Below are 27899 nucleotides of genomic sequence, written 5' to 3'. Positions count from 1 at the left end.
ATGAACAGATACATCCACTTGTTTTCTCATCTTTGAACAGCAATGTTATGCTATTGATCCAAAATATTGTTCAATATTAAATTTCATCTTGTTAAAAGGGTATAAAAAAAAGGCAACAGACATTTTCAGCAGTCAAGTTTTTATAAATTACTGAGATTTATAGACGGTACAATCTTTTATAAAAAGTCAACGCCTCTCTAACACTGCTGTGGCCTCGTCTCTCAGGCGGTCCGCTTTCTGCCCCCCCAGACGGCTGCGAGTCCGGAAGGTTTCCAGTCCTTGACCTCTGTCCTGTCTGTCTGTTCTCTGGGGTCCGACCAACAGGGACTCGGAGAACATGAGACACAAACGAGTCAAATAAAAACGCGGTCGGTCCGATCTCAAGAGCAGCAGACGACAGACGTTTCAAACTCAAAACACATCTTGCTTTAGGCCGCCTTTCCAAAAGGAATACCACGTTGGGTTTAAGTTGAGGCCAAGGCAAATATGAAAATAACTTCCATCACCCCCTCATTACCTATAAAAATAAGAAAAATGCTGAGGGGTCTATACTTTAGGCCGAACGTCAAATTAAAATGTCCAAAACCGTTCAAACAATTTGGGAAGGTTCTTTACATTTTAATGTCAACTAAATAAGTGAAACATTTTTGTCGTGTTTTGAAAACACTAAACCAAGCGTTCATCGCTGGCCGCAAACTCGAACATTGACGTATGTCTAGATGAGAGAACTAATGCACTCAGATTCACAATAAGCCTGATGATACAATACAATATACACCAATTTCAAACGGCTCATCAATCCAAATCATGAATTTAACAGAAAAAAAAAAGATAAATAAAACGTAATCGCGTTCATCACATCGGAAGAGTTACCAAATATTAAAACCAAACCACAAGGACAACACCACTCCATCCAACCGCCAAGTCAACCTCCAGCCATCTCTGAGGTCGCATGGCCTGGCCCCAAAGGCAGCAAATCACAAACAGCAACCGCAGTACTACAGTGTCCCTGTAGATGGTGCCGTTCCTCCCGGTTTAGCTCTAGTGTCTGGCAGCTCCTCGACCACCGCTGCAGGGAAGGGTTCTGCTTACCCAGCCTGTGGCTACCTCAGTTAGTTTCACAGTCGTTTTGAGTCGTGTCCCGGTCACTTAGACGACCGACCCCTTTAGCACAGAACCCACAGTCTAACAACGGGGCAGGAGGCAGAGTGTTGGGTTGGAGGTGGGCGTACACCAGTTCAGCAGGTAGGGGGCACTCCTCAGTCCTCCCCCAGCGTCCTCAGGAGCTCGTCCTCCAGGTCAGAGGTGTCCGTGTTCCCAGAGCTGTCTGAGGAGTCGGCTGCACACACACACACACACACACACACACACACACACACACACACACACACACACACACACACACACACACACACACACACTTTGAACAACGTGGCTCTGGCCCAACAAATGTCATCACTTGATAGAATCAGTACATTTATAGAAACGGTCAATTTATAGAACAAGTAGATGATTGCTCCTTACAGTCCCCCAGACTGAACTCTCCGTCAGAGTCATCGTCACCATCGCTGTGGTTGGCAAGGAGACGGGCCACCTGGGGGCGGGGTAAGGGTAAGCCAATCAGCAGGCAGCAAAATTACAATCACAATCCACCGTGTACACGGGCTGTATGCATGCTGGATGTAGACGCGATGCTCAGCGGTGGGGGTACCTCGTCCGACAGAGAGTCCCCTCCCTCTGCGTTCCCCGCGTCCCTCTCGGCGGCGCCGACCATCGCCTCCCCGATGTCGATCTCGTCGTCGTCATCATCGTCGTCGTCATCATCGTCGTCCGAGTCTGAAGAGTCGTCCTCCTGATCCTCGTCATCCTGAGGACACACAACGCGGTGATCACATGACCTCCCCACACGACCTCATCACACGACGTCCACATCACAGTGTGTGCGCGCGCGTGTGTGTGTTTGGCGTGGCGTGTGTGTACCTGATCGTCGTCGTCGTCTCCCTCCTCAGCTAGTTTGTGTCGGCCGACCTCATAGAGACGGCACACTGTGTCCAAACTCATTGTGTCCTGGTTCTGAAACACAAAACACAATAATAGCTCAAGCAAGGGCTGTCCCAATTAATCTTCATCAAGCTAAGGCTCATCGTTCCATTTCACTTCTCTCACCAAGCTACGGCTAATCGTCTCATTTTAAGCCGTCATCAAGCGAAGGCTAAAGGTCCAACTCAACCCCATTCATGCGGCTGACCCAACAGAGTACAGTTGCAGAATACCTCTATGACTGCAAGGTAGCAGTCCCGGCTGTCGGTGCACAAGTCAAAGATGTTCCTCTTCACATCCACTGTGGCTATAGGACAGAGGAGAAGAGGTGACTCTACACGCACTAAACAATACTAGACGCACACACACACAGCAACACCTATGTGCATAAACTCACTGAACTGAAATAATCTGAATTGTTTGAAGAAAAGTTACGATAGTTTTTATGAATTCAGAAGGAAAGAACGAAAAATGTAAATACATAAATATAGGCTTTATGTATTTATTTCTTTATCGGATAAGGTTTCAAATATAGATATAGGTTTCACCAAGTTAGGTACTGAAAACATTATTGATTTGGTATTGGAACTGAAACCAAGGTAATGTATTGATTGAAAACAATTTAAAATAATACAAACCCAACCAGACTATGTGCGTGTGTGAATGCGTGTGCGTGCGTGCGTGCGTACCAATGGGTTTGTAGTCGGTGGCGTCGAAGGTCCTAAAGGAGGAGCCGAAGGGACTCTTCATCTGCTGGTCCATGGCATTGTCTTCCTCATCCGCCTGCAGCATGGCTGATACACAATGAATACTATAATCACTATACACATACAAACACACACACACACACACACACACACACACACACACACACACACACACACACAGCATGGCTGATACACAATCAAGACTATCATTACATTACCCACAGCATGGCCGATATTTCAATACAGTGAATCAGTTAGCTTCTATTTAAATAGCATATCTTTGATATAAGACAGGAATGGACATCATCTACAATAGACAACCAAAGCAAGGAGGAAAAGGTGTACACGTGTGCCTGTTGATGTGTCTGTGCGTGGGTTCCTCACCTCCGTACATGATGGTGGCGTTGCTGTTGAACACCAGCCTACACTGGTCCAGGGCGGGCACTGTGTGCAGCAGGTGGAACGTCCGGAGGTCCCACTGAGGACAGGCTGTTAAGGCTGCGTCTACAGCAGGGTTGTTAGGAGTAATCTGCTAGTCCCTGGACCAGTAGTATGGTACTAACACTGTAGCATTGTAGAATATTAGCATCAGGGGATATACAATCTCAGTGTTTATGGTGACCTCCACCGTTGGGATAGCCTGGCACCGCCCACCTACCTACTTCCTCTCAATTTTCATGACACTTCAGTACTAGGTCTGGGTCTGCTTCATATGCATGGGTTAGCCTGACAGAAGTATTGCAGTAGTATAGTAGAAGTATTAAAGTAGGATACGATCTCCGTGTTGACGATCACCTCCAGCCCGTTGGGGTGAAACACTCCACTGATGTTCATGTTGAATTTGTCAAACTTGTGGATGGCCCTCGCCGAGCGCACGTCCCACATCACGCCGTCGTTCAGGACCAGGTCGTCGCTTGGGTTAAAGGTCGCACAGTTCCTCTTGTAGTTGTTGGCCAGGGCGGGGTCGCTCAGAGTCTGGATCTTCTGGCCCGTCTGGATGTCATAAATCTGAACAGAGAAGACACCGCTCAGATACAACTCAACACGAGACGGGGTCGCCCCGCCCGTTCTGCCGGCGATCTGAGTCCGCCCGGCACAAGGGTCTGGAGAAGAGCAATACATTTCTTTCTGCTAAAGATATGTTTTTGCGGGAGCCAATCACCAAGCTGGCTTTTCCCCTTGGCGCGCTATTGGCTGGTTTAACACAATGACGACAGGGAAGCGACAGCAAGCAGCCAATCGCGGACAGAGTCAGTTGGACTATGCACGTTGATCACGCCTCTTGTGCTGAGGAAAATGACAGCAGCTTCCCCAGACCAAGCTCCATCGTAGATTGAGCTTAGTCTGGCAATAGCCAGACTAACAAAACACTATATTTAACATTTTTTGAAAATTATCAGAAAATAGCTGTGGAAAAATCTAAAATAAGATACCACAATACAATGGGAACAAATAAAATATGAGAAATGATACATAGACAAACAGGAAGTAGATGAATACTGACGTGAGCGATCTGGTCCTTGGTTCCGATGACACGGTCCTGACACAGTTTGCTGAACTCCACGTAGTGGTCGTCCTCGAAGGAGTGACTGCACAACAACACCCCGTTACCCATCAGCCACCGCCACTACTCATACGCACGGAGCACATTATTATTATAGATCACGCCCCTACTCTCCCAGCCGCTCTCTCACCTGGGGGTGAAGACACTATCCATGCTCCAGAGAGCAGACAGTGGAACACTCCAGGACGCAGAGGTCAACAACAGCTTTCCATCCTGAAAAACAAACAATCAACTTTAATAGCAGGTTTAACACGTGTTTTAATACCTACTCCATTGTCTCCAGGGGTGTTTAATACCGTCTCAACTGGCGCTGTTCCGGCTGTGTTTAATACTGACTCACCGGACTCCACGCGTTTAATATACTCACCTGGCTCTAGCTGTGTTTAAAACTACCTCAACCGGCCTGGCTCCGGGTGTGTTCGCACCAACTCACCTTGCTGGGCTCCAGGTGTGTGATGGCGGAGTTGTGGCAGGTGTAGCTGGCCTCCTCCTCGCCGGAGAAGACGTTGTAGAGCTTCAGGTGACCCGTGCACGTGCCCAGCATCAGGAAGCGCTCACGTGCCGAGAACGCACAGCAGGTGAAGCCGCTCTCGTCGCCGTCGCCCTCGTGGAAGACCGACATAGGTCTGAACCTGGAGAGGGAGTGGAGAGAGGAAGAGCACGGGACAATGTGATCAATGTGGACCAGTCTGTTCTTTAGACTCGGCCCCTGCTGTTGCCGACTGGTTTTTCCGTTTTTTACCGGTCGCTGGGGGGTTACCTGCTGAAGATGAGGTGCCTGTCCAGGCAGCCCCGGTCCACTCCACCGTACTTGGGGTAGAGGAGGCGGGAGGACAGGCGGGAGGTGAAGTTGTGGGGGGCCTGGCGCCGCTGCTTGGGCTCGGGGCAGCGATGGGGGGTGAAAAGGGAGAAGGGCGGGCAGGTGGTGACGGGGTTGGGGCAGCGGGCGTGCTGCTCCCTCAGGTACTCCGTGATGATGCTGTCCAGGGTCGGGGGGGACGGCAGGTGGCTCTCCAGGGGCTTCTTCATCGCCGGGCTCTGAGGAGCAATAAGGAGAGAAGGAAATGGTGGTTTTCTTTGTTGTTGTCGTGTTGTAATTTGCAAGGATTGTAGAAGATTTGACCTTTTTTATGTTCATCTCCAGAACTATAGGCTGGCTTGTGCATCTCCTCTGGCATTACCCCCTCTGTCATTTCAACAGAACCTTATCTCATCAGTTATAACCTAATCTGAACCATCATTACGTCATCTTTTCAATCATAGCCTCATCTCATCAGTTATATCCTCATCTTAACCATCATTACGTCATCTTTTCTACCATTACATTACCTCATCTGATATTGCATCAACCTTTCTTCATAACCTCTTCTGTCATTACCTCCACCACCATGTGTTATAACCACCAGACGTCCAGTGTTAACCAGGAGGACTGACCTGAATGAAGGCCCCGTGGTCGGACTTCTGCCTCAGAACCCGAGGTTTCTTCACTGAGCACAGATTGGACGGACGCTCACGGGAGAAGAGGATCCGGCCGACCAGAGGAGAGCCCTGGTAGTGGGTGAGGCCAGGGGAGGCAGTGGAGGAGGAGGGAGGAGCTTGAGAGACGGAGGGCGTCCGAGGGGGAGCGCCGTGGGGAGCGGCGCTGACCGGAGTCCCCGGGGCCGCCCGGGCCCCGATCCCGTTGGCGAGGCGTGGGGTCCTCGTCAACGGGACGACGCTGGAGGAGGCAGGCGTGGCCATGGGGCAGGCGGGGGCGGTGGGCAGGTCGGCCTCCCGGAGCAGCGTGCTGGCGGTGTCCTGGAGCCCCTTGGCCAGCAGGTGGTTTCGGATCAGCATGAGCAGCTCCTTCTCGGGGAAGGTGATGCGGGACTGGGCGACCACGCTGGCCCTCTGCAGGCGCGCCAGCGACACGTCCGTGCCGATCAGGGGCTTGCCGGAGATGCGCTCGGTGAGCTCGGCGGCGAAGCGGCAGAAGCGGACGTGCTCGCTGCGCTTGTCCTGCAGCACGGGCTCCTTCATCAGCTGGGGACACAAACGCACACCTTTTAACACCTCCTGATTCAACACACCACAACCCAAGCTACCACCGGGCCGCCTAGTTCCATACCTGTAAACCTATTTTACACCTGTGAATCTAATCAACACCTTTAAATATGCTTAACCAACTGTACACCTCGTTCCATACCCGTTAACCTAATTTAACAATTGTAAACTTAATTGACACATGGAAACTTGATTAACCAGCTGTACACCTAATTCAAACCCTGTTACCCTTATTGAACACCTGTAAACATTATCGACACATGTAAACGTGATGATACCAACTGTAAACAGGATTAACCACCTGTAGAACTTTGTAATCGATCTCATGTAGAACTTCCTGTCAGCCTGCCGGTCGTAAGGTCAGTCTAGCGGTAAGGTGTGGCTCTACCTGTTGGATGTGCCCGCTGCTGAACAGGGGCAGTTTGCTGATGATCTGTCTGATGGCTGAGCAGCGCGAGAGACCGACCAGCGCCTTACAGGCCATGGAGCGGATCAGGTCAGCATCCGTGATGGGCATCTTCACCGACAGCAGCGCCAGAAGGACCTGGAGAGATACCGGTAAGGACTCACGGTCAATATCCAGTTTATGGTCAACCGGGACCGGGAGAACACATAAAAACATTGAATCGCATGTTATAACACAACTCTATGAAACAGAACCCATTAGAACCGAACCTGTTACAACAGGACTCTTTAGAACCACACCCATTAGAACACAAATCTGCCCGGACCTTGATGCCGTTGTTGTTCTGGACCACCTGCCACATGCGGGTCAGGACTCGGTTGGAGGGGCCGGGGAGCTGCTGGGGCCAGAACCCCCCAGCAGTGGTCAGGCTTTGGTCTGGTGCACACACGCAGTTCGTGATCACCTGGAGGAAGAGGGAGAAAGCCCCACACATTAATGCCTGCAGCTTAGTTTTTCCAATTCTGCCTCTTTCCTTAAACAAAATGTTTCCCTGCTGTCCGAATGCCCTCATCATCATCCTCATCGTCATCCGCTTATCCGGGGTCGGGTCGCGGGGGGAGCAGCTCAAGCAGGGGGCCCCAGACTTCCCTTTCCCGGGCCACATTGACCAGCTCTGACGGGGGGATCCCGAGGCGTTCCCAGGCCAGTGTTGAGATATAATCTCTCCACCTAGTCCTGGGTCTTCCCCGAGGTCTCCTCCCCACTGGACGTGCCTGAAACACCTCCCAAGGAAGGCGCCCAGTGGGCATCCTTACCAGATGCCCGAAATGCAGTGGTTGTATTTCTGAACTACGTGATGGTTTGCATGCGTTTCATGAAGACATCTGATCTCATGGCTGATCTCATTTTATAATATGTATCCATCTTTCACCTGCAGGGCTGACTTCTGGATCTCTGCGTCGTTGACAAACACTTCTCCCTCCGCCACACCCAGGATGATGCTCATACCTGCGAAGAAGCAGATTACAGGTGAGAATAAAACCCAGAAATACATTCAAACCGTCACCAAGGCATGCTCTCATCACGCGTTTCCGGTAGGCCTACGACCCAAACACAACGCCTGCAGTCCCCTTCATCCATTCAAAACCACTAATGTTTTCCTTGAACTAATATGAATCTAATTTAGCTTTTTTTACATTTATTGTAGTGGCCTAGGCACTAATGTTAATGTTGAACTCTATCTATCCCATGCTATCCCAGGTGCACGTGCCATCGGCACCACCAGTACAGACCTATGATGGAGACCAGATCTCCCACACCTAGCCCCGCAGCTGACCCATAGTAAAAACCGAGGCTCCACCGCCTAGCCCTCTGGGGGACCACCGTTACTGACCCATGGTGGAGACCGGGGAGTGGGTCTCATCCAGGACCTCCACGGTGTCGGCCAGGACCAGCTGGACCTTGGGGACCACGGTGACGATGGCCAGGATGTCCAGAGCAAAGCGCACCGTGTCGCTCCTGGAGGGAGGGGAGAGCGTTCCTGGGTTATCCGCCGTGGGTTGGGTGCGTTTGGTTCCGGTCGCTAGGTTACCTGCCCTAGCAGGAGTCGGTTTGGGTGCGTTTGGTTCAAGTCGCTGGAAAGCATGACGTCTTTCGAATGTGTGTTAGTGTACGTTTGGTTTGTGTCAATGGGTCACCTGCCGCAGCTTGGTGGAGGTTACCTGCCATAGTGAGGGTGTATCAGGGTGCGTTGGGTTTGGTGTGACTGGGTTACCTGCCGTAGTAGGTCCTCCAGTCGCAGGCGGCGGAGATGAGCTGCAGCATGAGGGGAACGCAGGAGAGCTTGAGGAACATCTCGACGGGGTCCCAGTGGAGGTTGGGCGGGGCACACTCCACCAGGTACTCCATCATCTCCACCACCTGCTCCCTGCTGGACGTACATGCCTGAAAAACAAACGCACCCCAACAAAGGTAAATTTCCCACTGACTATTTTCCCTCTTGAGCAGAGTGATAATGACTCAGGAAGTATGTTATGCAACTATTTATTAAGTATGTTCTGTTTATATCAAAGGTACGTTATGTGAACATTAAGAAAGTATGTATTAATAAAGTGAATTATGTTTCTATGACTCATTTTTAAAGCATGTTTAAACATACATAAAGTATGTTGGGTAGATTATTTATTATAAATCATAAGTCTTTCATGGAACAATTACCTTATAGTGGGGCTGTTTAGGCACCACAGCGCCCCCTTCAGACCGCTGCTTCACCTGCTCCGTCTTCACAGCCAGGTGTGCCTCAAAGTACCTGCACACAGACAGAGATACGCATGTACCCACACTTAATTACCACATTTAAAACCAAAAACTTGATTTCATGTTCACATCCATTTTAAACGAAGCCATGAAGCATGAACTATTTCTGTAGCAACTAACTACAATTTTGGATTGTTTGATTAGACTTCCTAAGCAACAATGGGATAAACTCAACTGCTATATGTAAATTGGCCCAAAGAAGTAGCTGTTGTAGAGTTAGATTGTTCAGGTGTGTTAAAGTTAGGAGTTTTCAGGTGTGTTACCAGAACATAGCCATGCAAGTGTGTTAGGGCAAGTACAGGTGTGGTCGGGTTTATAAAGTGAGGTAGGGTTAGGTGGAGTGTGTTCAGGTGTGTGTTACCTGCGCAGGGCCATGCAGGTATGTTTGGCCGTCTGTCTGCTAGAGAACACCTGGTCGTCACTCAGGACGGACACCTGCTCTTCAGCACTGAGGATCTGCAGTGTGCTCACCTAAAGGAGGGCGGGAAGGGGGGGGACATATCATATCTATTAAACTATGAATCATAGAACCACAGAAGATACTGATGCCAGGATCAGTGGAGCACCCTGCAGCGAACAAAGGCAATCAGGCCCGTCCGATTATGGCTGCAGACCCATCACTTTGGTCAGTTTATTATCCCCATTATCTGCCCGTATTATCACCAGAACCCCATCCACCGAACACGTCACTCCTATCCTCAAACTCACACACAACTACACCGGCTCCCGGTCAAACACTTCCCTTCCTGTTTTTAAATTGTATTTTGCTTGTCTTAACTGGAAGGCGACGTCGAGAGCTTTTGAACGGCGCCCTGAAATAAAGCGTATTATTGATTTGTCTGTGCCTGTACGGTTTCAGGTACACCGGGGGGGGGTCGACTGACCAGGTTGACGAGGCGTCTGAGGCCGTCCTGCCGGTCGAACAGCAGCAGGACGGAGCGGAAGGGGAAGGAGATGGAGAAGAACATGGTGGCGTGGCAGCAGCCTGAGGCGTGGGACGACTCCAGGAGCCACAGGGCGTAGCTCACCACGCCGGCCAGCACGCCATCCGGCAGGGTGCACACCTGGGGGGGGGGGGGGGGGGGGGGGGAGTCAGGCATGGGGGGGGGGGACGTGTAAAAAGCGCTTCAAGAAAATACTGGTTGTAGGCCAGGTAGTAGGAGTGAGTGAGTGAGTGAGTGAGTGAGTGAGTGAGTGAGTGAGTGAGTGAGTGAGTGAGTGAGTGAGTGAGTGAGTGAGTGAGTGAGTGAGTGAGTGAGTGAGTGAGTGAGAGAGTGAGTGAGAGAGTGAGAGAACGTACCCTCTCCATAGCGTCCTGGTTGTAGGCCAGGTAGTAGAGGCAGAGCGAGACCCCAGTGGAGGCCATGGAGGGACGGGGGATCTCCAGGAGTCGCTGAACCCCGCCATGATTGATGAACTCTGCTGCAAACTTCTTATGGAGCAGCAGAGAGGCCAGGTACTGTGGGAGGGCGAGAGGAGGGTTACTTCATCTACAAACGGATCCGGTGCTTTCTGTCTTTGCCTGCCCGGCAACATCGGCCCAGTGATCTAAACTGCTGTACTTCTGGTGACTCCTCCACGTACATAATAATAATAAATAATAATAAATTGTATTTATAATGCACTTTATATTCAAGAATCTCAAAAAAAAAAAAAAAGTGCTTCAGAGAAAAAAAATAACAAAAAACTATTAAAAGGGGAACCTCAAAGAAAGTTTAGCTAAATGCTCTTTTAAAGAGATGGGTTTTGAGGTTCCGTTTAAAAAGAGCTGTAGTCTGTGGAGCCCTTTAGATCTCTTTAGTGTCACCATGTCTAACCCTCGATGAGTAATAATCATTAAAGAGTTAATACATTTATACCTATCATTATTAATCTGAAGGTCACCTGACCTTACCAGTAATTCACCATATTAGGGGGACCCGTAACCAATGGTAACCACAGGCACCCACACAGCAAATATCAGCAAAAAGGGAGGTTGTGTGTGTTTCGAACGTGTATGCACAGTACCAGGAGTGCATCAAAAGTGAGCTGAACATCGTTGGTCCGTCTGAGGTCTAGGTAACCCATCAGCAGCTCCCTGCAGTCCATCTGCACGAACACCGCTAGCAGCTACAACACACACACACTGCATTAATAGACAAACAGGAGCTACCACACAGACACAAACAGGAGCTACCACACAGACACAAACAGGAGCTACCACACAGACACCAACAGGAGCTACCACACACACACACACACACACACACACACACACACACACACACACACACACACACACACACACACACACACACACACACACACACACACACACACACACACACACACACACACACACACACACACACACACAGTGCGTAATCATTCCATATTAATGCCCATTATACATGTTCATAAACATGTATTTATAATTATAGTATCAATCTGACCTCCTGGTAGTCTCCTAGAGGCATCAGGTACTGCAGGATGAGTCTCTGCTCCATGGCCGGGGTCAGGGGTGAAAGGCGGTAGTTTGTACCAATCACCATGGAGCACTGCTCAGCCCAGGAGCCGCTATTGGTCGGCTGGCTGCCGGGGTCTTTCCTCTGCTCTGCCTCCAATGAGGGGAAGTTCAGCTTCTGCTTGGCCTTCTTCCCGCCCTCTCTACCCGCCTTCCTCTTTAGTCCAGCACCTCCTACCCCCCTAACCCCGGCCTCACGGAGGCCAGGATCGGGACTGGCCTGGAACACGGGGTCGGGAAGGAGGCGCACAGGCACACCACCTCCTCCTCCTGCAGTCTTCTGAGCGGAGCCCAGCACAAAGAGACGTTTACACGGGGTCTCCTCCTCCTCCTCCTCCTCTCCTTCATCCTCCTCCTCCTCCTGGGTGACGGGGCCCGCCCCCGACGAAGAGGCGTCCTGGTGGGGAGGGATCTGGGGGGCATCGTCATGACCATCCGACCCCGCCTCCTGGGTCCGGAGCTCCCTCAGCCGCTGGATCATCAGAGGGACCTGGAGGAGGAGGAGGAGGAGGAGGGGGGGGGGGGGGGGGGGGGGGGGGGGAGGAAGAGGAGGAGGAGGGGGGAGGAAGAGGAGGAGAGGGGGGGGGGGGGAGGTGGAGGAGTGGGAGGGGGGCACGCAGGAGGAGGGGAGGAGTTAGAGGAGGAGACGCGAGTGCTTTTGAGTCGTTTCCTGGTTACTACTTTGTTAACATTTCTCTGCATTTGATTGCATCCCAAACAAAAAGAGTTCATAGAGCGATTGAGTGAGAGTAACCCACCAGCAGAGCGTTCTCCTCCCTGTAGTTAGCAGCTATCTCCTGATTGGCCATGGCTCTGGCCAATAGACCTGTGCTGTAGACGCAGAGCGGTGACTCTGCCTCCCGGGCCCAGACAAACAGCTTCTCCACCAGCCCCTCCTGAGGACACAAGGTCAAAGTCCGGGGAGTGAGATAATATTGGACACATTATCACTGTTGTACTAGAGAGCCTGGTTCGCCTACCGGTAGGCCCGGTACTCCTACCTTCTCCTGGAAGACCACAGCACTCTCCAGGCCTGGCATGATGTCCTGGAGGAGGCGGCAGGCGGCCGTGTTGAGGCTCAGCTCCCTGCTGGTCATCACATAGCCATTCAACAGCTGGAGAGAACGAACACACAAGCACACACAAAGTTGAAGTCGCACTGTGTAACATTTCACCTATCTCGTAGCTTAAAATCATCACCCTTCCCAATATTCCTAAGATGCCACTCAACGAAAGCCAAGGTAAGACTAAGCAGGAGCAAAGATGAAGCTAAGCTACGATAAGGCTACTATAAAGCTAAGGTAATCCCAAGCTAAAGCTAAATTCCTCACAGCGTTTGTGAAGTCGTCGTTCCTGAAGAGCATCTTGAGAATGTGTCCCAGCATGGAGTCTGGGTCAGCCCTCCCTGTGGAAGCACAGAACAGTAACCAAGAGCAATAAGTGGGTAATTACCTGGTTGGGTTTTTATTTACACTCGAGGGCATCCTGATATGAGTTACAGATCATTGAACCTCAAAGTTAAGCGAATATGAAAATTTAATTTCCTTTTAAAAAAGTTCCCATCTGTATATTTAATAAAAACATTGCAAGACTCCAGTCCACAGCATCCCATTCCTGTACTCCAGACCCAATATTCACAATGGGCTTATCCCCAAAAAAGGCTTACCCGGGTGGCGGTCATCGAAGGGGTCAGGGTCTGCCTTGTGGTACTCCTCCGTCTCGCGCTCGATCAGCTCAGAGATGCTGCAGAGAGAAAACAGCCACGTTACCACAGCGGCACTAAGTTCGCAACTTAAAATAAACTGGAAATATTTGTAGTCATTGCTGATCGATAGCGATTTTCATAATGTTCACATAAAATCAATATGCTCACATCCTATAACTGATATAGTCCACACATTTTTTTTACTTTCCGGCAGCCTGTACCACTCTCTATGTTTACCATAATATCGACACTCGCAAAACCTGTCCCTCTGACAGCATCCAGCAAACTGAGCTACACTAGGCAGCACAGCCAGTTACTGTGGACAGAACATTATTTATTTTATAGTGAAAGTCTCCAGCGTACTAATTGGGAGGGGCTCAATCTTAAACCTTGCTACTTTAAATGAAATGCAAGTCACTTTGGACAAAGGCGTATCCTAAATGACTAGTTAATCAATATAAATAACCTCCTGTCAGTACATTTTATCATCCTAAAGCTTAATGTTTACTAAGGCTCAAGGACTTACTTGGTGAGAATAGTGACAAGCTCAACAGTGGTGCCCTGTTGCGCCTTCTCCCATTGGTCAAGAAGGGCCGAAAGCTCCGCCTTGGCATCCACGCTGGCAGACCCGTCCCCAGACACTTCTCCAGGGGCTGAGGGGGAAGCCATGACTGAGATGGAGATGGAGATATAGACAGAGCGAGGGACAAAGACAAACACAAAGAGAGACAAAAAAGACAGAAGAAAGTTGAATATCGTTAATATTTCACAAACTTAGAAATGAAAGATATGGTTATTAAATGAAGGTAAAATGGGACGTCATGAGGGGTGAAAAGCCATTGAGACATTGCATATTTTAAGTAATGAACGCTATAGTTACTCATCAGAGGGAAGGAAGACTGCGATTTGTCAACGACTATTCTTCAATACTTGGGACATTTATTGGACGTAGTGTTCTCCAAGAGATCCACCACAACAGGTGCCTGTGGCCGTTAAGGAGACGACATTCCCTCAGCTCTGCATACACACACCACTAGCTAACTAGCCGTTAAACCCTACATTTAACAACAACATGCCGTACCTTTGCGTTCCCCCTGGCGAAAAACGTGAAGTCTTTTTAATAAGATACACCTGTGTAACTGTTATAACACAAGGCTGAACGTGTATAGCATGTATATTATGTTCCAAGAATGTCCCTGACAGCATGTTGAACCCCCTCATGTCAAACCGTTAGCAACATGCTACACACTCACCTGCACGGCCTCGCGTTCACTTTCAGCCGAGTCTCGTATTTTAGGGTTTCACACGCTTGATTAAATGGGAACACGATCAAAACTATGAACATTAAACTATGAACATTGGACGCTAAAAGTTTCACATGTTTGTTTTCAAACTTCTCCGCCGGCGCCCGGGGAACGCGTAATCACGTTTAGTCGAACGTTGATGACGACAGGCGCGGAGTCGCTGCACATGGGTCTTGTGGTGTGTTCCTGAATCCTCGGAAGCCAGACTTCCGAGTCGAAAGTCGAAGATCGACCCAGTTTCTTGTATTTGAACCACGTTGGCCATTTTAATCTCGATTTTAAATGCTCTTACGCACACTTGATAATATTGGTTAATTCCGGTCATCAATTTATACATTGCATGGTCTTGCTGTGAGTGCGATACAATGTAAAGTTGTGTTGTTTGTTTTCGTGCTGGTTTGCTAAAGAGGCTATTGTAGCTAACAATAAACAACGAATAGCCATTTTCATGACACAATCACAAAGACGAACAGGAACGTACGGAAGAGGATTAGGGCCACACATGTAAAAAAAAATAAGTTCTGACTTTATTCTCAGAATTCTGAGAAAAAAGTCAGAATTCTGACTTTAATCTCAGAATTCTGAGAATAAAGTCAGAATTCTGACATTAATCTCAGAGTTCTGAGAATAAAGTCAGAATTCTGACTTTAAAGTCAGAACTACGCGTATCTGTAAGGACCAACCTCCGTGGGAGAGACACTTTGCTTTATGCAGTAGGAGGAAACCTATGGAAAGCCAAGAAGGCCACAACCCGGCCCTAGAATGGCGCGTTAAAAGTGCAAGAATTCCGTACGGAATCCGTACGGAACTGATAGCCGCGGCTATTAGTCATATTGAGATGGCAGTGTGCGAAATTGCCTACCCGTCAATATTCGGGGATGCCCTCATCCCCAGATTGTTCTCGATATGCAGTAGCCAGCTAGGCCATAACATTACAATATTTCATGGATGCAAGCAAGCCAAGACAATCGATCTATATCTATAGCCTACATGACAACACACACACACACACACACACACACACACACACACACACACACACACACACACACACACACACGTTAAACACACTGGTAAAGCAATAGGAGCCTGCATTGGCTAAAGTTGTTGGGATGCACGTTATTTTATAACAGGGAGGGGCAAAGTTGTGCATTACAATGCAAACACGACAATAATTGGCACCGTTCTAGCGCACTCAGAAGAACATGAACTGAATAAATGCCAGGTATATAGCATATCGGAGACGGGCACACAATCAGTGCATTTGCAAATGAGAGCCTGCAGTATGACCGATCTTGTGACATTATTTAACCATCCATCTACAGCTAATACGATCAGACAGATACATCATTGATCACATATAAGCCCACAACAAGCCCAACATCACCACGGCAGGTGCGCTCTCTCTCGCACATTCACACAATCACTCCAACTTCTCCAACTCCAAGGCAAAGCTGTTTCACCCACAAACAACCACAACTGTTTGGCGCACATGGCTAATTTGCATACTTGCACAGGACTGTCGGCTCCGCTTGTCAAAAAAATAGAACGTATTTGTGAATAAATGCTTTGAATTCTGAATACTGGACTTGGTGAGCTTGGTGAGTTGGCTATGGGACGTGCACTTTTACCGCGCCATTCTAGGGCCGAATAGTGGCCTTCTTGGCTTTCCATAGGTTTCCTCCATATGCATAAAGCAAAGTGTCTCTCCCACGGAGGTTGCCGTAGTTCTGACTTTAAAGTCAGAATTCTGACTTTTTTCTCAGAATTCTGAGATTAATGTCAGAATTCTGACTTTAATCTCAGAATTCTGAGAATAAAGTCAGAATTCTGACTTTAATCTCAGAATTCTGACTTTAATCTCAGAATTCTGACTTTAATCTCAGAATTCTGAGAATAAAGTCAGAATACTGACTTTAATCTCAGAATTCTGACGTTATTCTCAGAATTCTGAGATTAAAGTCAGAAGTCTGACTTTTTTCTCAGAATTCTGAGAATAAAGTCAGAACTTAATTTTTTTTTACATGTGTGGCCCTAATCCTCTTCCGTAGGAACGCTATAAATGCTCCGAGACCGGGAAATTACGTTTACGGAAATTACAAAAGTACAGCTCGGAAGACTGCCGTCCGAGGATTCAGGAACACACCATTGAAGTGGTTCTGAAAAAAATAGTTTGGACAATTTTGTAAACAAATTGTTAGACCATGTGTGTATTTTGGAAAGTCAAACATATTTTTTTTTTTATATATATTCTTTCTAACTAAAACAGACTGGTTTATAGTAGGCTAGTTATACATAATCATACTTAATCTTTCTTGTTTGTCCTTCTTGGATCCAAAAAAGTTCATCCTATCGTATTGATCCGTTTTCTTATTTTAACACTTTAACACAAACATAATTATGGTTAATCTAGAAGGAGCAGTATGGAGCGCTGGAGACTATTTGGAAGGGCAGAGAGGGCGGGGGCGAGGCCGACCCTTGCTCTGTGAAGACACACAACAGGTGTCAATCAACCAATTAAGAAGTTATTGAAAAGCAGACCATCTTCCCCAGTTTAACATCCCTGGCTTTGCAACCAACTGGTAATACAAGCTGCCGTCACCTGTCTGCAGGAGCCTGGGTTATATTTTATTCGAATAGGTTTCCAACTCCGTATTGTAAGTAGGTAATTTATGGTTTTAAACCTATGCTTCCATTTAATCTTACCCACTTTGATTTAATTTTCAGATTTGAAGGAATATCAAAATCTTGTTCTATGCCCCTCAGGAAGTCTCCGAAGATGTCTGGCCGTGGAAAGAAGGCGCCAACCAAGACTACGGGCGCCGTCTCAAGGTCTGCCAGAGCGGGGCTCAGCTTTCCCGTGGGCCGTATCCATAGGCTGCTGCGGAAGGGCAACTACGCCCAGCGGGTGGGCGCGGGGTCCTCGTTTTACCTGGCCGCTGTCCTAGAGTAGGCCTACCTGTGCGCTGAAATCCTGGAGCTCGCGGGGAACGCCTGTCGCGACAACAAGAGAACGCGCATCGCCCCGCGACACATACTGTTGGCTGTCCGCAACGACGAGGAGCTCAACATGCTCCTAGCCCAAGTGGTGATCTCGGAGGGCGGCGTCCTGCCAAACATCCAGGATGCCCTGATGCCCAAGAAGACCAAGGGCTCCTCCAAGGACGACAGCGTGGCTAAAGACGTTCAGTCCCAAGAGTTTTAATTGTTACTATTTGAGTTTTTAAATGTATCAACTGATTTAAATAAAGCTATTTTCTTACTCACATTTGCGATTTGGCACTTATGGGAACAACAAAGTTGGCTCACTTCACTACACAAACTTTACGTATCTAGATGGGCTAATGGGTTTCCTGATGGGGAGCAGCCCAATTCCACGTAATGGTTCAAATTTAGTTTCCACAAGACCTTTTGCTGCACACAAATTCACAAGCCATTTTCAACCCGAAGAGCATTGGGTTTTATTCGTAGATATTGATGGCACTAGTCCAGCCTGTAGTACCCCAGGCTACATATTTAGAGGCCTCGCTCAACGCAAGAAACTCCATGTCCAATCAGCCTGCTGCAGCCAAGCACGACACGGGCATGGCCTTGACATGCCGGAAGTGTTCCTCAGCATGACGGGTTGTTGCTAAGCTAACTCGTTAGCACCGCTCAGATCTGTGTGAAGTTCGGTCCGCCTTCTGTTGAGATCAAAATTGTTGAACAGTATTTACATAAAGACCAGCTATACGTTGACCTGATATTGGGTTAATCCAACATGAAAGTATCTTTAAAATCGCTTAGAAACGGTGAGCTGTCAAAGAGATAGAGAGCAAAGGTGAGACAATTTGTAGGTCATCTCTTGTATTCAGTCAATATTTTTAATGTATAATCTTTAGAGTATAGATATTTCACACATGATTTGTCGCTGCTGATATGTAGTAAATGTATGTACGATACAAGCGCTTATTTAAACAATTTAAGAGTAACATAGTAGATTGTTGTAGGAGACTTGTGAGTAGTTCCGGTTCCAATGCCCACTGTGCCGTGTATCTGTTTTTCCTGGCTGTAATGAACACTGTATGGGTTATTTAGCGTCAATACAGCCGTCCTAACTGTTCTCATACTGTTCCAGCAATCCTTCAACCTGAAGTTCCCTTCATCATATTCTCAATGAGGTAAGACTAACGTTGACATCTGGTCAACACTTATCTACACTATCCTATCACTTATCTTATTAAGTCAAATTTTAGCCAAAGCGTTTATCCAAACGACTGAAGCTGAGATTGAGTGTTCAATCAAAATTGTGCAACTGCCCTTGGAATCTAAACAAGTTCCTAGCATTACATAGAGCTGAAATAACACACGTCAGGACTTAAAGATAGAGTTAGAACTGAGCCTCTATGAAAGAGCTTGGGTAATCAGTCATGGTATGTTTGTTTTCAGATCCAGGGGGTCTCAGATCTTGTGGTGGAGTCATCATGGTACCTGCTGTCAGTACCGCCTCTCTCTCCTGTGGAGACCCCAACAACCCCTCCTAGCCTACAGCACCATCAGCCCCCCCAGCCTCCCCCTACCCCTCCACCTCCAGACAAGGGTGCGGGGGAGTTGGTGAAGGAGCGCTCCCTGGTTGCTCTCAAGGTACAGCTGAAGGCTCGCTCCACCCCCCTGCCTCTACCTGCTACAACAAGAGAACGCGCATCGCCCCGCGACACATACTGTTGGCTGTCCGCAACGACGAGGAGCTCAACATGCTCCTAGCCCAAGTGGTGATCTCGGAGGGCGGCGTCCTGCCTTACATCCAGGATATCCTGCTGCCCAAGAAGACCAAGGGCTCCTCCAAGGACGACAGCGTGGCTAAAGACGTTCAGTCCCAAGAGTTTTAATTGTTACTATTCGAGTTTTAAAATGCATCAACTGATTTAAATAAAGCTATTTTCTTACTCACATTTGCGATTTGGCACTTATGGGAACAACAAAGTTGGCTCACTTCACTACACAAACTTTACGTATCTAGGTAGGCTAATGGGTTTCCTGATGGGGAGCAGCCCAATTCCACGTAATGGTTCAAATTTAGTTTCCACAAGGGTCACCGAGGTAAGCACACACACACACAGGACCCAAGGAGGTACATGCACACACAAACTAGAACTGCACATTATTGGAAATGGACCTTCTGCTTCTGCGATCAGGCGGAAAGTTTCGCTGCGAATTTTTTTGTTCGCTTTGGTCGCTCAAGTCGCTCATGACGTACAATTCAATTATGCAGACGCATTTAAAGGAGCCGTATGCGTTTAGTAGGCCCTACAGACAGCCATATCAAATAGTGAACTCTCCCATACACCTTGGCCATATTGCCGAGACGGTTTTGCTTGTTCGATAAAGTGCTTCGACGGACAGTGATTCCCCCCAATATAAAAAAAATCCTAAAATGTAGGCTAATTACAACCGAGAACAAAAAACTCTGCGTGCTGTAGTAGTTGAAATATGTTTCACTGATCTGGATCTGCAAATCATGATCTGCACTCATTCGTCGCATTCAAAACAAATAGACATTGGCGCACATGGCTAATTTGCATACGTGCACAGGACTGGTTGGCTCCGCAAGGCAAATAATGGAACATATCTATCCATCTATCTATCTATCTATCTATCAACGCGTGTCTAGTTTTAATGTGATGTATTGTGTGTATGTCCAGTCAGACTTGTTCTGTGTGGTCTTGTAGGCTACTGTCCTGTGTGGGACGAACCACCTAAATGGATTCCCGATGATTTGTGTCGTTTGGTATTAATAAAGACTTGACTATCTATCTATCTAGACTATTTAATTAAAAATGATTCACCTCAGGCTCCGTGAATAGTGGGGAATAGAGGGATAAAAGACAAGAGATATATCCCTTGTCATTTATCCCTCGTCTTGTCGATTAGTTTGTTTATGTGACGATTTCAAAAACTTTTTTGGTTTTGTTTAAAGCATGCTACACGCGATTGGTTGGTTAGATTGGTGGCATGTAGAGCAAATTATAATGATTCCCGCTTGAATACGAACGTTCTAGATGTAGCCTATAAATACTCCCGCTTATCATCACTTGATATCCAAACCACTATGGCGTTTCGATCTCTGAACTGAAAAAGGGTGGGTTCGTACAACACCGGGTGCCCAGTTACAGCCGCGATTAATACTTCAGCCGACATTTTGTTCAGTGAGTGAATAAAGGTAGGTAGGAACCAAAGTGCCTGCCGATGTTCCCTGGGATCCACGCAAGCGAAGAGCGTCTACATTCCGATTGGCTGTCAGTGTTTGGTCGCTGAAGCGAATAATAGTCATTTGCATAAAGTTAAAAAGTTTTCAACTTCTTTTTGACGCTCTGGTCGCTCAACTTTGGCCGCTGGTAGCGTTGGTCGCTTTGGTCGCTTTGGTCGCTCTTGCCCATAGAAAGTGAATGACTTCCGGCGATTTGGTCGCTCAATTCGCTTCTGGTGTGGACGGACAGTTACAGATACCCGTAGTTCTGACTTTAAAGTCAGAATTCTGACTTTTTTCTCAGAATTCTGAGATTAATGTCAGAATTCTGACTTTAATCTCAGAATTCTGAGAATAAAGTCAGAATTCTGACTTTAATCTCAGAATTCTGACTTTAATCTCAGAATTCTGAGAATAAAGTCAGAATTCTGACTTTAATCTCAGAATTCTGACGTTATTCTGAGAATAAAGTCAGAACTTAATTTTTTTTTACATGTGTGGCCCTAATCCTCTTCCGTAGGAACGCTATAAATGCTCCGAGACCGGGAAATTACGTCAAAAGTACAACTCGGAAGACTGCCGTCCGAGGATTCAGGAACACACCATTGAAGTGGTTCTGAAAAAAATAGTTTGGACAATTTTGTAAACAAATTGTTAGACCATGTGTGTATTTTGGGAAGTCAAACATATATTTTTTAGATATATATTCTTTCTAACTAAAACAGACTGGTTTATAGTAGGCTAGTTATAGATAATCATTCTTAATCTTTCTTGTTTGTCCTTCTTGGATCAACAAAGTTCATCCTATCGTATTGATCCGGTTTCTTATTTTAACACTTTAACACAAACATAATTATGGTTAATCTAGAAGGAGCAGTATGGAGCGCTGGAGACTATTTGGAAGGGCAGAGAGGGCGGGGGCGAGGCCGACCCTTGCTCTGTGAAGACACACAACAGGTTTCAATTAACCAATTAAGAAGTTATTGAAAAGCAGACCATCTTCCCCAGTTTAACATCCCTGGCTTTGCAACCAACTAGTAATACAAGCTGCCGTCACCTGTCTGCAGGAGCCTGGGTTATATTTTATTCGAATAGGTTTCCAACTCCGTTTTGTAAGTAGGTAATTTATGGTTTTAAACCTATGCTTCCATTTAATCTTACCCACTTTGATTTAATTTTCAGATTTGAAGGAATATCAAAATCTTGTTCTATGCCCCTCAGGAAGTCTCCGAAGATGTCTGGCCGTGGAAAGAAGGCGCCAACCAAGACTACGGGCGCCGTCTCAAGGTCTGCCAGAGCGGGGCTCAGCTTTCCCGTGGGCCGTATCCATAGGCTGCTGCGGAAGGGCAACTACGCCAAGCGGGTGGGCGCGGGGTCCTCGGTTTACCTGGCCGCTGTCCTAGAGTACCTGTGCGCTGAAATCCTGGAGCTCGCGGGGAACGCCTGTCGCGACAACAAGAGAACGCGCATCGCCCCGCGACACATACTGTTGGCTGTCCGCAACGACGAGGAGCTCAACATGCTCCTAGCCCAAGTGGTGATCTCGGAGGGCGGCGTCCTGCCTTACATCCAGGATATCCTGCTGCCCAAGAAGACTAAGGGCTCCTCCAAGGACGACAGCGTGGCTAAAGACGTTCAGTCCCAAGAGTTTTAAGTGTTACTATTCGAGTTTTAAAATGCATCAACTGATTTAAATAAATCTATTTTCTTACTCACATTTGCGATTTGGCACTTATGGGAACAACAAAGTTGGCTCACTTCACTACACAAACTTTACGTATCTAGGTAGGCTAATGGGTTTCCTGATGGGGAGCAGCCCAATTCCACGTAATGGTTCAAATTTAGTTTCCACAAGGGTCACCGAGGTAAGCACACACACACACAGGACCCAAGGAGGTACATGCACACACAAACTAGAACTGCACACTCAATTGCACATTATTGGAAATGGACCTTCTGCGATCAGGCGGAAAGTTTCGCTGCGAATTTTTTTGTTCGCTTTGGTCGCTCAAGTCGCTCATGACGTACAATTCAATTATGCAGACGCATTTAAATGAGCCGTATGCGTTTAGTAGGCCCTACAGACAGCCATATCAAATAGTGAACTCTCCCATACACCTTGGCCATATTGCCGAGACGGTTTTGCTTGTTCGATAAAGTGCTTCGACGGACAGTGATTCCCCCCAATATAAAAAAAAATCCTAAAATGTAGGCTAATTACAACCGAGAACAAAAAACTCTGCGTGCTGTAGTAGTTGAAATATGTTTCACTGATCTGGATCTGCAAATCATGATCTGCACTCATTCGTCGCATTCAAAACAAATAGACATTGGCGCACATGGCTAATTTGCATACGTGCACAGGACTGGTTGGCTCCGCAAGGCAAATAATGGAACATATCTATCCATCTATCTATCTATATCCAGGCCCGGTTCTACGGGGGTGCATAAGCATGCATTGCACCCCCCAAAAAAATGTTTGCACCCTCAATAAAAAAAAGAAAAAAAAAAAAGATTTTTTTTTATATAAATATGATAAAAATAATAAAATACTTGCTCACAAAACAAATTGTAATGAAACTTTTGACAATTTCCATTAAATACCGTTGAGATATGAGCATCCAACATCACTCTGACCGCTCAGTGGTGATCTATTTTTGTTGCCGGAAGCAATTTCATTCGTTTATATGATTAAAAAGACAAACAAATCACAATCTATTGTCAATTATTATTATTAACAGTACATTTTACTAGTATAACCGTTGTATAAAGCAATATCACACTCGAGGTCGCAATGTTGTCTGTTTGTCGCTCTATATCAGCGCTGCTGTGATTGGCCGCCGGCTGGCATCGTGTGTCATGCCGGCGTCGTGTGCAAAATGCACGCACCCATATAGTATATCTATGGTGCGCACGGTAGTGACGTTGAAATTCTTCGGCAGCAACAGTTATATATCTGTTGGATATCCAATACATCTATTAAATGTATTATGTTCATAAGAACCCATATTTATTTTTATTGTATTTATTTACAATCGTGTTAACTTTAAGAGTATTATACTGATTACTTTTGTTCAAAGTTCAAAGTCTGAAAGTGTTCTTTCCTTGTTCAGCTAAAATCTGTTTTATTTTTAAGTGGCAATGTACAATTATTTGTTATGTCAAATATCCTGCCACAATTTATAAAAAATAAACGTTATTTTTGAATTGCAGTCACATGTTTTTTTTTTAGTGTAGAATTCTGTTCTTTTTTACACCTCACACATCACACATATCAAAAACCTATCTCATATTCAAAGCTATCTAAGATATCAATAAGCTAATGTTGCAGCTGAAATGTTCCAACATGTCAGTAGAACTAAGCAGAAGTGCTTGTCTATGGTAGGAAAGGCCTGTGTGTAAAAAAGCGAAGTCTGAACTGAAGCTGGGTAGCTGGTTTTAGTAGGCCTATAGTACTGGTGCACCCCCTGTAATCTCAGATGCACCCCAAGGCATTCTGTTCTGGAACCGGGCCTGTCTATATCTATCTATCTATCAACGCGTGTCTAGTTTTAATGTGATGTATTGTGTGTATGTCCAGTCAGACTTGTTCTGTGTGGTCTTGTAGGCTACTGTCCTGTGTGGGACGAACCACCTAAATGGATTCCCGATGATTTGTGTCGTTTGGTATTAATAAAGACTTGACTATCTATCTATCTAGAGTCTGACTATTTAATTAAAAATGATTCACCTCAGGCTCCGTGAATAGTGGGGAATAGAGGGATAAAAGAGATATATCCCTTGTCATTTATCCCTCGTCTTGTCGATTAGTTTGTTTATGTGACGATTTCAAAAACTTTTTTGGTTTTGTTTAAAGCATGCTACACGCGATTGGTTGGTTAGATTGGTGGCATGTAGAGCAAATTATAATGATTCCCGCTTGAATACGAACGTTCTAGATGTAGCCTATAAATTCTCCCACTTATCATCACTTGATATCCAAACCACTATGGCGTTTCGATCTCTGAACTGAAAAAGGGTGGGTTCGTACAACACCGGGTGCCCAGTTACAGCCGCGATTAATACTTCAGCCGACATTTTGTTCAGTGAGTGAATAAAGGTAGGTAGGAACCAAAGTGCCTGCCGATGTTCCCTGGGATCCACGCAAGCGAAGAGCGTCTACATTCCGATTGGCTGTCAGTGTTTGGTCGCTGAAGCGAATAATAGTCATTTGCATAAAGTTAAAAAGTTTTCAACTTCTTTTTGACGCTCTGGTCGCTCAACTTTGGCCGCTGGTAGCGTTGGTCGCTTTGGTCGCTTTGGTCGCTCTTGCCCATAGAAAGTGAATGACTTCCGGCGATTTGGTCGCTCAATTCGCTTCTGGTGTGGACGGACAGTTACAGATACCCGTAGTTCTGACTTTAAAGTCAGAATTCTGACTTTTTTCTCAGAATTCTGAGATTAATGTCAGAATTCTGACTTTAATCTCAGAATTCTGAGAATAAAGTCAGAATTCTGACTTTAATCTCAGAATTCTGACTTTAATCTCAGAATTCTGAGAATAAAGTCAGAATTCTGACTTTAATCTCAGAATTCTGACGTTATTCTCAGAATTCTGAGATTAAAGTCAGAAGTCTGACTTTTTTCTCAGAATTCTGAGAATAAAGTCAGAACTTAATTTTTTTTTACATGTGTGGCCCTAATCCTCTTCCGTAGGAACGCTATAAATGCTCCGAGACCGGGAAATTACGTCAAAAGTACAACTCGGAAGACTGCCGTCCGAGGATTCAGGAACACACCATTGAAGTGGTTCTGAAAAAAATAGTTTGGACAATTTTGTAAACAAATTGTTAGACCATGTGTGTATTTTGGGAAGTCAAACATATATTTTTTAGATATATATTCTTTCTAACTAAAACAGACTGGTTTATAGTAGGCTAGTTATACATAATCATTCTTAATCTTTCTTGTTTGTCCTTCTTGGATCAACAAAGTTCATCCTATCGTATTGATCCGGTTTCTTATTTTAACACTTTAACACAAACATAATTATGGTTAATCTAGAAGGAGCAGTATGGAGCGCTGGAGACTATTTGGAAGGGCAGAGAGGGCGGGGGCGAGGCCGACCCTTGCTCTGTGAAGACACACAACAGGTTTCAATTAACCAATTAAGAAGTTATTGAAAAGCAGACCATCTTCCCCAGTTTAACATCCCTGGCTTTGCAACCAACTGGTAATACAAGCTGCCGTCACCTGTCTGCAGGAGCCTGGGTTATATTTTATTCGAATAGGTTTCCAACTCCGTTTTGTAAGTAGGTAATTTATGGTTTTAAACCTATGCTTCCATTTAATCTTACCCACTTTGATTTAATTTTCAGATTTGAAGGAATATCAAAATCTTGTTCTATGCCCCTCAGGAAGTCTCCGAAGATGTCTGGCCGTGGAAAGAAGGCGCCAACCAAGACTACGGGCGCCGTCTCAAGGTCTGCCAGAGCGGGGCTCAGCTTTCCCGTGGGCCGTATCTATAGGCTGCTGCGGAAGGGCAACTACGCCCAGCGGGTGGGCGCGGGGTCCTCGGTTTACCTGGCCGCTGTCCTAGAGTACCTGTGCGCTGAAATCCTGGAGCTCGCGGGGAACGCCTGTCGCGACAATAAGAGAACGCGCATCGCCCCGCGACACATACTGTTGGCTGTCCGCAACGACGAGGAGCTCAACATGCTCCTAGCCCAAGTGGTGATCTCGGAGGGCGGCGTCCTGCCAAACATCCAGGATATCCTGCTGCCCAAGAAGACCAAGGGCTCCTCCAAGGACGACAGCGTGGCTAAAGACGTTCAGTCCGAAGAGTTTTAAGTGTTACTATTCGAGTTTTAAAATGCATCAACTGATTTAAATAAATCTATTTTCTTACTCACATTTGCGATTTGGCACTTATGGGAACAACAAAGTTGGCTCACTTCACTACACAAACTTTACGTATCTAGGTAGGCTAATGGGTTTCCTGATGGGGAGCAGCCCAATTCCACGTAATGGTTCAAATTTAGTTTCCACAAGGGTCACCGAGGTAAGCACACACACACAGGACCCAAGGAGGTACATGCACACACAAACTAGAACTGCACATTATTGGAAATGGACCTTCTGCGATCAGGCGGAAAGTTTCGCTGCGAATTTTTTTGTTCGCTTTGGTCGCTCAAGTCGCTCATGACGTACAATTCAATTATGCAGACGCATTTAAAGGAGCCGTATGCGTTTAGTAGGCCCTACAGACAGCCATATCAAATAGTGAACTCTCCCATACACCTTGGCCATATTGCCGAGACGGTTTTGCTTGTTCGATAAAGTGCTTCGACGGACAGTGATTCCCCCCAATATAAAAAAATCCTAAAATGTAGGCGAATTACAACCGAGAACAAAAAACTCTGCGTGCTGTAGTAGTTGAAATATGTTTCACTGATCTGGATCTGCAAATCATGATCTGCACTCATTCGTCGCATTCAAAACAAATAGACATTGGCGCACATGGCTAATTTGCATACGTGCACAGGACTGGTTGGCTCCGCAAGGCAAATAATGGAACATATCTATCCATCTATCTATCTATCTATCAACGCGTGTCTAGTTTTAATGTGATGTATTGTGTGTATGTCCAGTCAGACTTGTTCTGTGTGGTCTTGTAGGCTACTGTCCTGTGTGGGACGAACCACCTAAATGGATTCCCGATGATTTGTGTCGTTTGGTATTAATAAAGACTTGACTATCTATCTATCTAGACTATTTAACTAAAAATGATTCACCTCAGGCTCCGTGAATAGTGGGGAATAGAGGGATAAAAGACAAGAGATATATCCCTTGTCATTTATCCCTCGTCTTGTCGATTAGTTTGTTTATGTGACGATTTCAAAAACTTTTTTGGTTTTGTTTAAAGCATGCTACACGCGATTGGTTGGTTAGATTGGTGGCATGTAGAGCAAATTATAATGATTCCCGCTTGAATACGAACGTTCTAGATGTAGCCTATAAATACTCGCGCTTATCATCACTTGATATCCAAACCACTATGGCGTTTCGATCTCTGAACTGAAAAAGGGTGGGTTCGTACAACACCG

At 46.5% G+C, this 27899-nt stretch overlaps 3 protein-coding genes, 1 long non-coding RNA gene and 1 pseudogene across 8 annotated transcripts; 4 read left to right on the top strand and 1 right to left on the bottom strand.

Moving 5' to 3' along the window:
- Positions 1–122: 122 nt before the first annotated feature.
- LOC115556598 (DDB1- and CUL4-associated factor 1) lies at positions 123–14963 on the bottom strand. The gene is made up of 30 exons (XM_030373710.1): positions 14538–14963; positions 13811–13955; positions 13246–13322; positions 12911–12984; positions 12581–12694; positions 12338–12475; positions 11509–12069; positions 11084–11185; positions 10377–10535; positions 9961–10140; positions 9438–9547; positions 8978–9068; positions 8535–8704; positions 8154–8278; positions 7692–7768; positions 7086–7223; positions 6743–6898; positions 5746–6333; positions 5072–5349; positions 4745–4943; positions 4442–4524; positions 4252–4336; positions 3522–3755; positions 3132–3225; positions 2730–2834; positions 2274–2347; positions 1981–2073; positions 1712–1867; positions 1525–1594; positions 123–1339 (listed from the first exon to the last, which is right to left on the bottom strand). Exons 2-30 carry the CDS (start codon positions 13951–13953, stop codon positions 1260–1262), a joined length of 4554 nt encoding a protein of 1517 aa, XP_030229570.1. The 5' UTR covers positions 13954–13955; positions 14538–14963; the 3' UTR covers positions 123–1259.
- A 2158-nt stretch (positions 14964–17121) lies between these two features.
- On the top strand, positions 17122–17856 carry LOC115557653 (histone H2A, sperm-like; annotated as a pseudogene).
- Positions 17857–18177: 321 nt separating this feature from the next.
- On the top strand, positions 18178–19519 carry LOC115557655 (uncharacterized). The gene is made up of 3 exons (XR_003979216.1): positions 18178–18408; positions 18706–18748; positions 19017–19519. It is a non-coding gene; the product is annotated as an uncharacterized LOC115557655 (long non-coding RNA).
- Positions 19520–21825: 2306 nt separating this feature from the next.
- Positions 21826–22531, top strand: LOC115557654 (histone H2A-beta, sperm). Of its 3 annotated transcripts, none has more exons than XM_030375632.1 (2): positions 21826–21926; positions 22036–22531. In XM_030375632.1, exon 2 carries the CDS (start codon positions 22049–22051, stop codon positions 22466–22468), a length of 420 nt encoding a protein of 139 aa, XP_030231492.1. In that variant the 5' UTR covers positions 21826–21926; positions 22036–22048; the 3' UTR covers positions 22469–22531. The 3 variants fall into 3 exon arrangements, with proteins under 3 accessions (XP_030231492.1, XP_030231494.1, XP_030231493.1); XM_030375634.1 differs by having other exon boundaries at positions 21833–21934; XM_030375633.1 differs by having other exon boundaries at positions 21834–21930.
- Positions 22532–25968: 3437 nt separating this feature from the next.
- LOC115557859 (histone H2A, sperm-like) lies at positions 25969–26706 on the top strand. 3 transcript variants are annotated; one of them, XM_030375992.1, is made up of 2 exons: positions 25969–26109; positions 26211–26704. In XM_030375992.1, exon 2 carries the CDS (start codon positions 26224–26226, stop codon positions 26641–26643), a length of 420 nt encoding a protein of 139 aa, XP_030231852.1. In that variant the 5' UTR covers positions 25969–26109; positions 26211–26223; the 3' UTR covers positions 26644–26704. The 3 variants fall into 3 exon arrangements, with proteins under 3 accessions (XP_030231852.1, XP_030231851.1, XP_030231850.1); XM_030375991.1 differs by having other exon boundaries at positions 25972–26105; XM_030375990.1 differs by having other exon boundaries at positions 25994–26101; positions 26211–26706.
- The last annotated feature ends 1193 nt before the right edge of the window (positions 26707–27899 follow it).

The sequence above is a fragment of the Gadus morhua genome, chromosome 13 (genome assembly GCF_902167405.1).
Source record: "Gadus morhua chromosome 13, gadMor3.0, whole genome shotgun sequence".
Classification (NCBI taxonomy): Eukaryota; Metazoa; Chordata; class Actinopteri; order Gadiformes; family Gadidae; genus Gadus; species Gadus morhua.
This window is presented reverse-complemented; position numbering and strand designations above follow the sequence as displayed.

Bases quoted from the DNA above. Each gene is read 5' to 3' on its own strand.
- LOC115556598 (XM_030373710.1), bottom strand. From the start codon at position 13,953: ATGGCTTCCCCCTCAGCCCCTGGAGAAGTGTCTGGGGACGGGTCTGCC. The intron at 4,337-4,441 runs GTGAGAGAGCGG...GTTGTTGTGCAG, and splicing joins GATAGTGTCTTCACCCCCAG to TCACTCCTTCGAGGACGACC. The intron at 1,340-1,524 runs GTAAGGAGCAAT...GTGTGTGTGCAG, and splicing joins AGAGTTCAGTCTGGGGGACT to CCGACTCCTCAGACAGCTCT.
- LOC115557654 (XM_030375632.1), top strand. From the start codon at position 22,049: ATGTCTGGCCGTGGAAAGAAGGCGCCAACCAAGACTACGGGCGCCGTC.
- LOC115557859 (XM_030375990.1), top strand. From the start codon at position 26,224: ATGTCTGGCCGTGGAAAGAAGGCGCCAACCAAGACTACGGGCGCCGTC.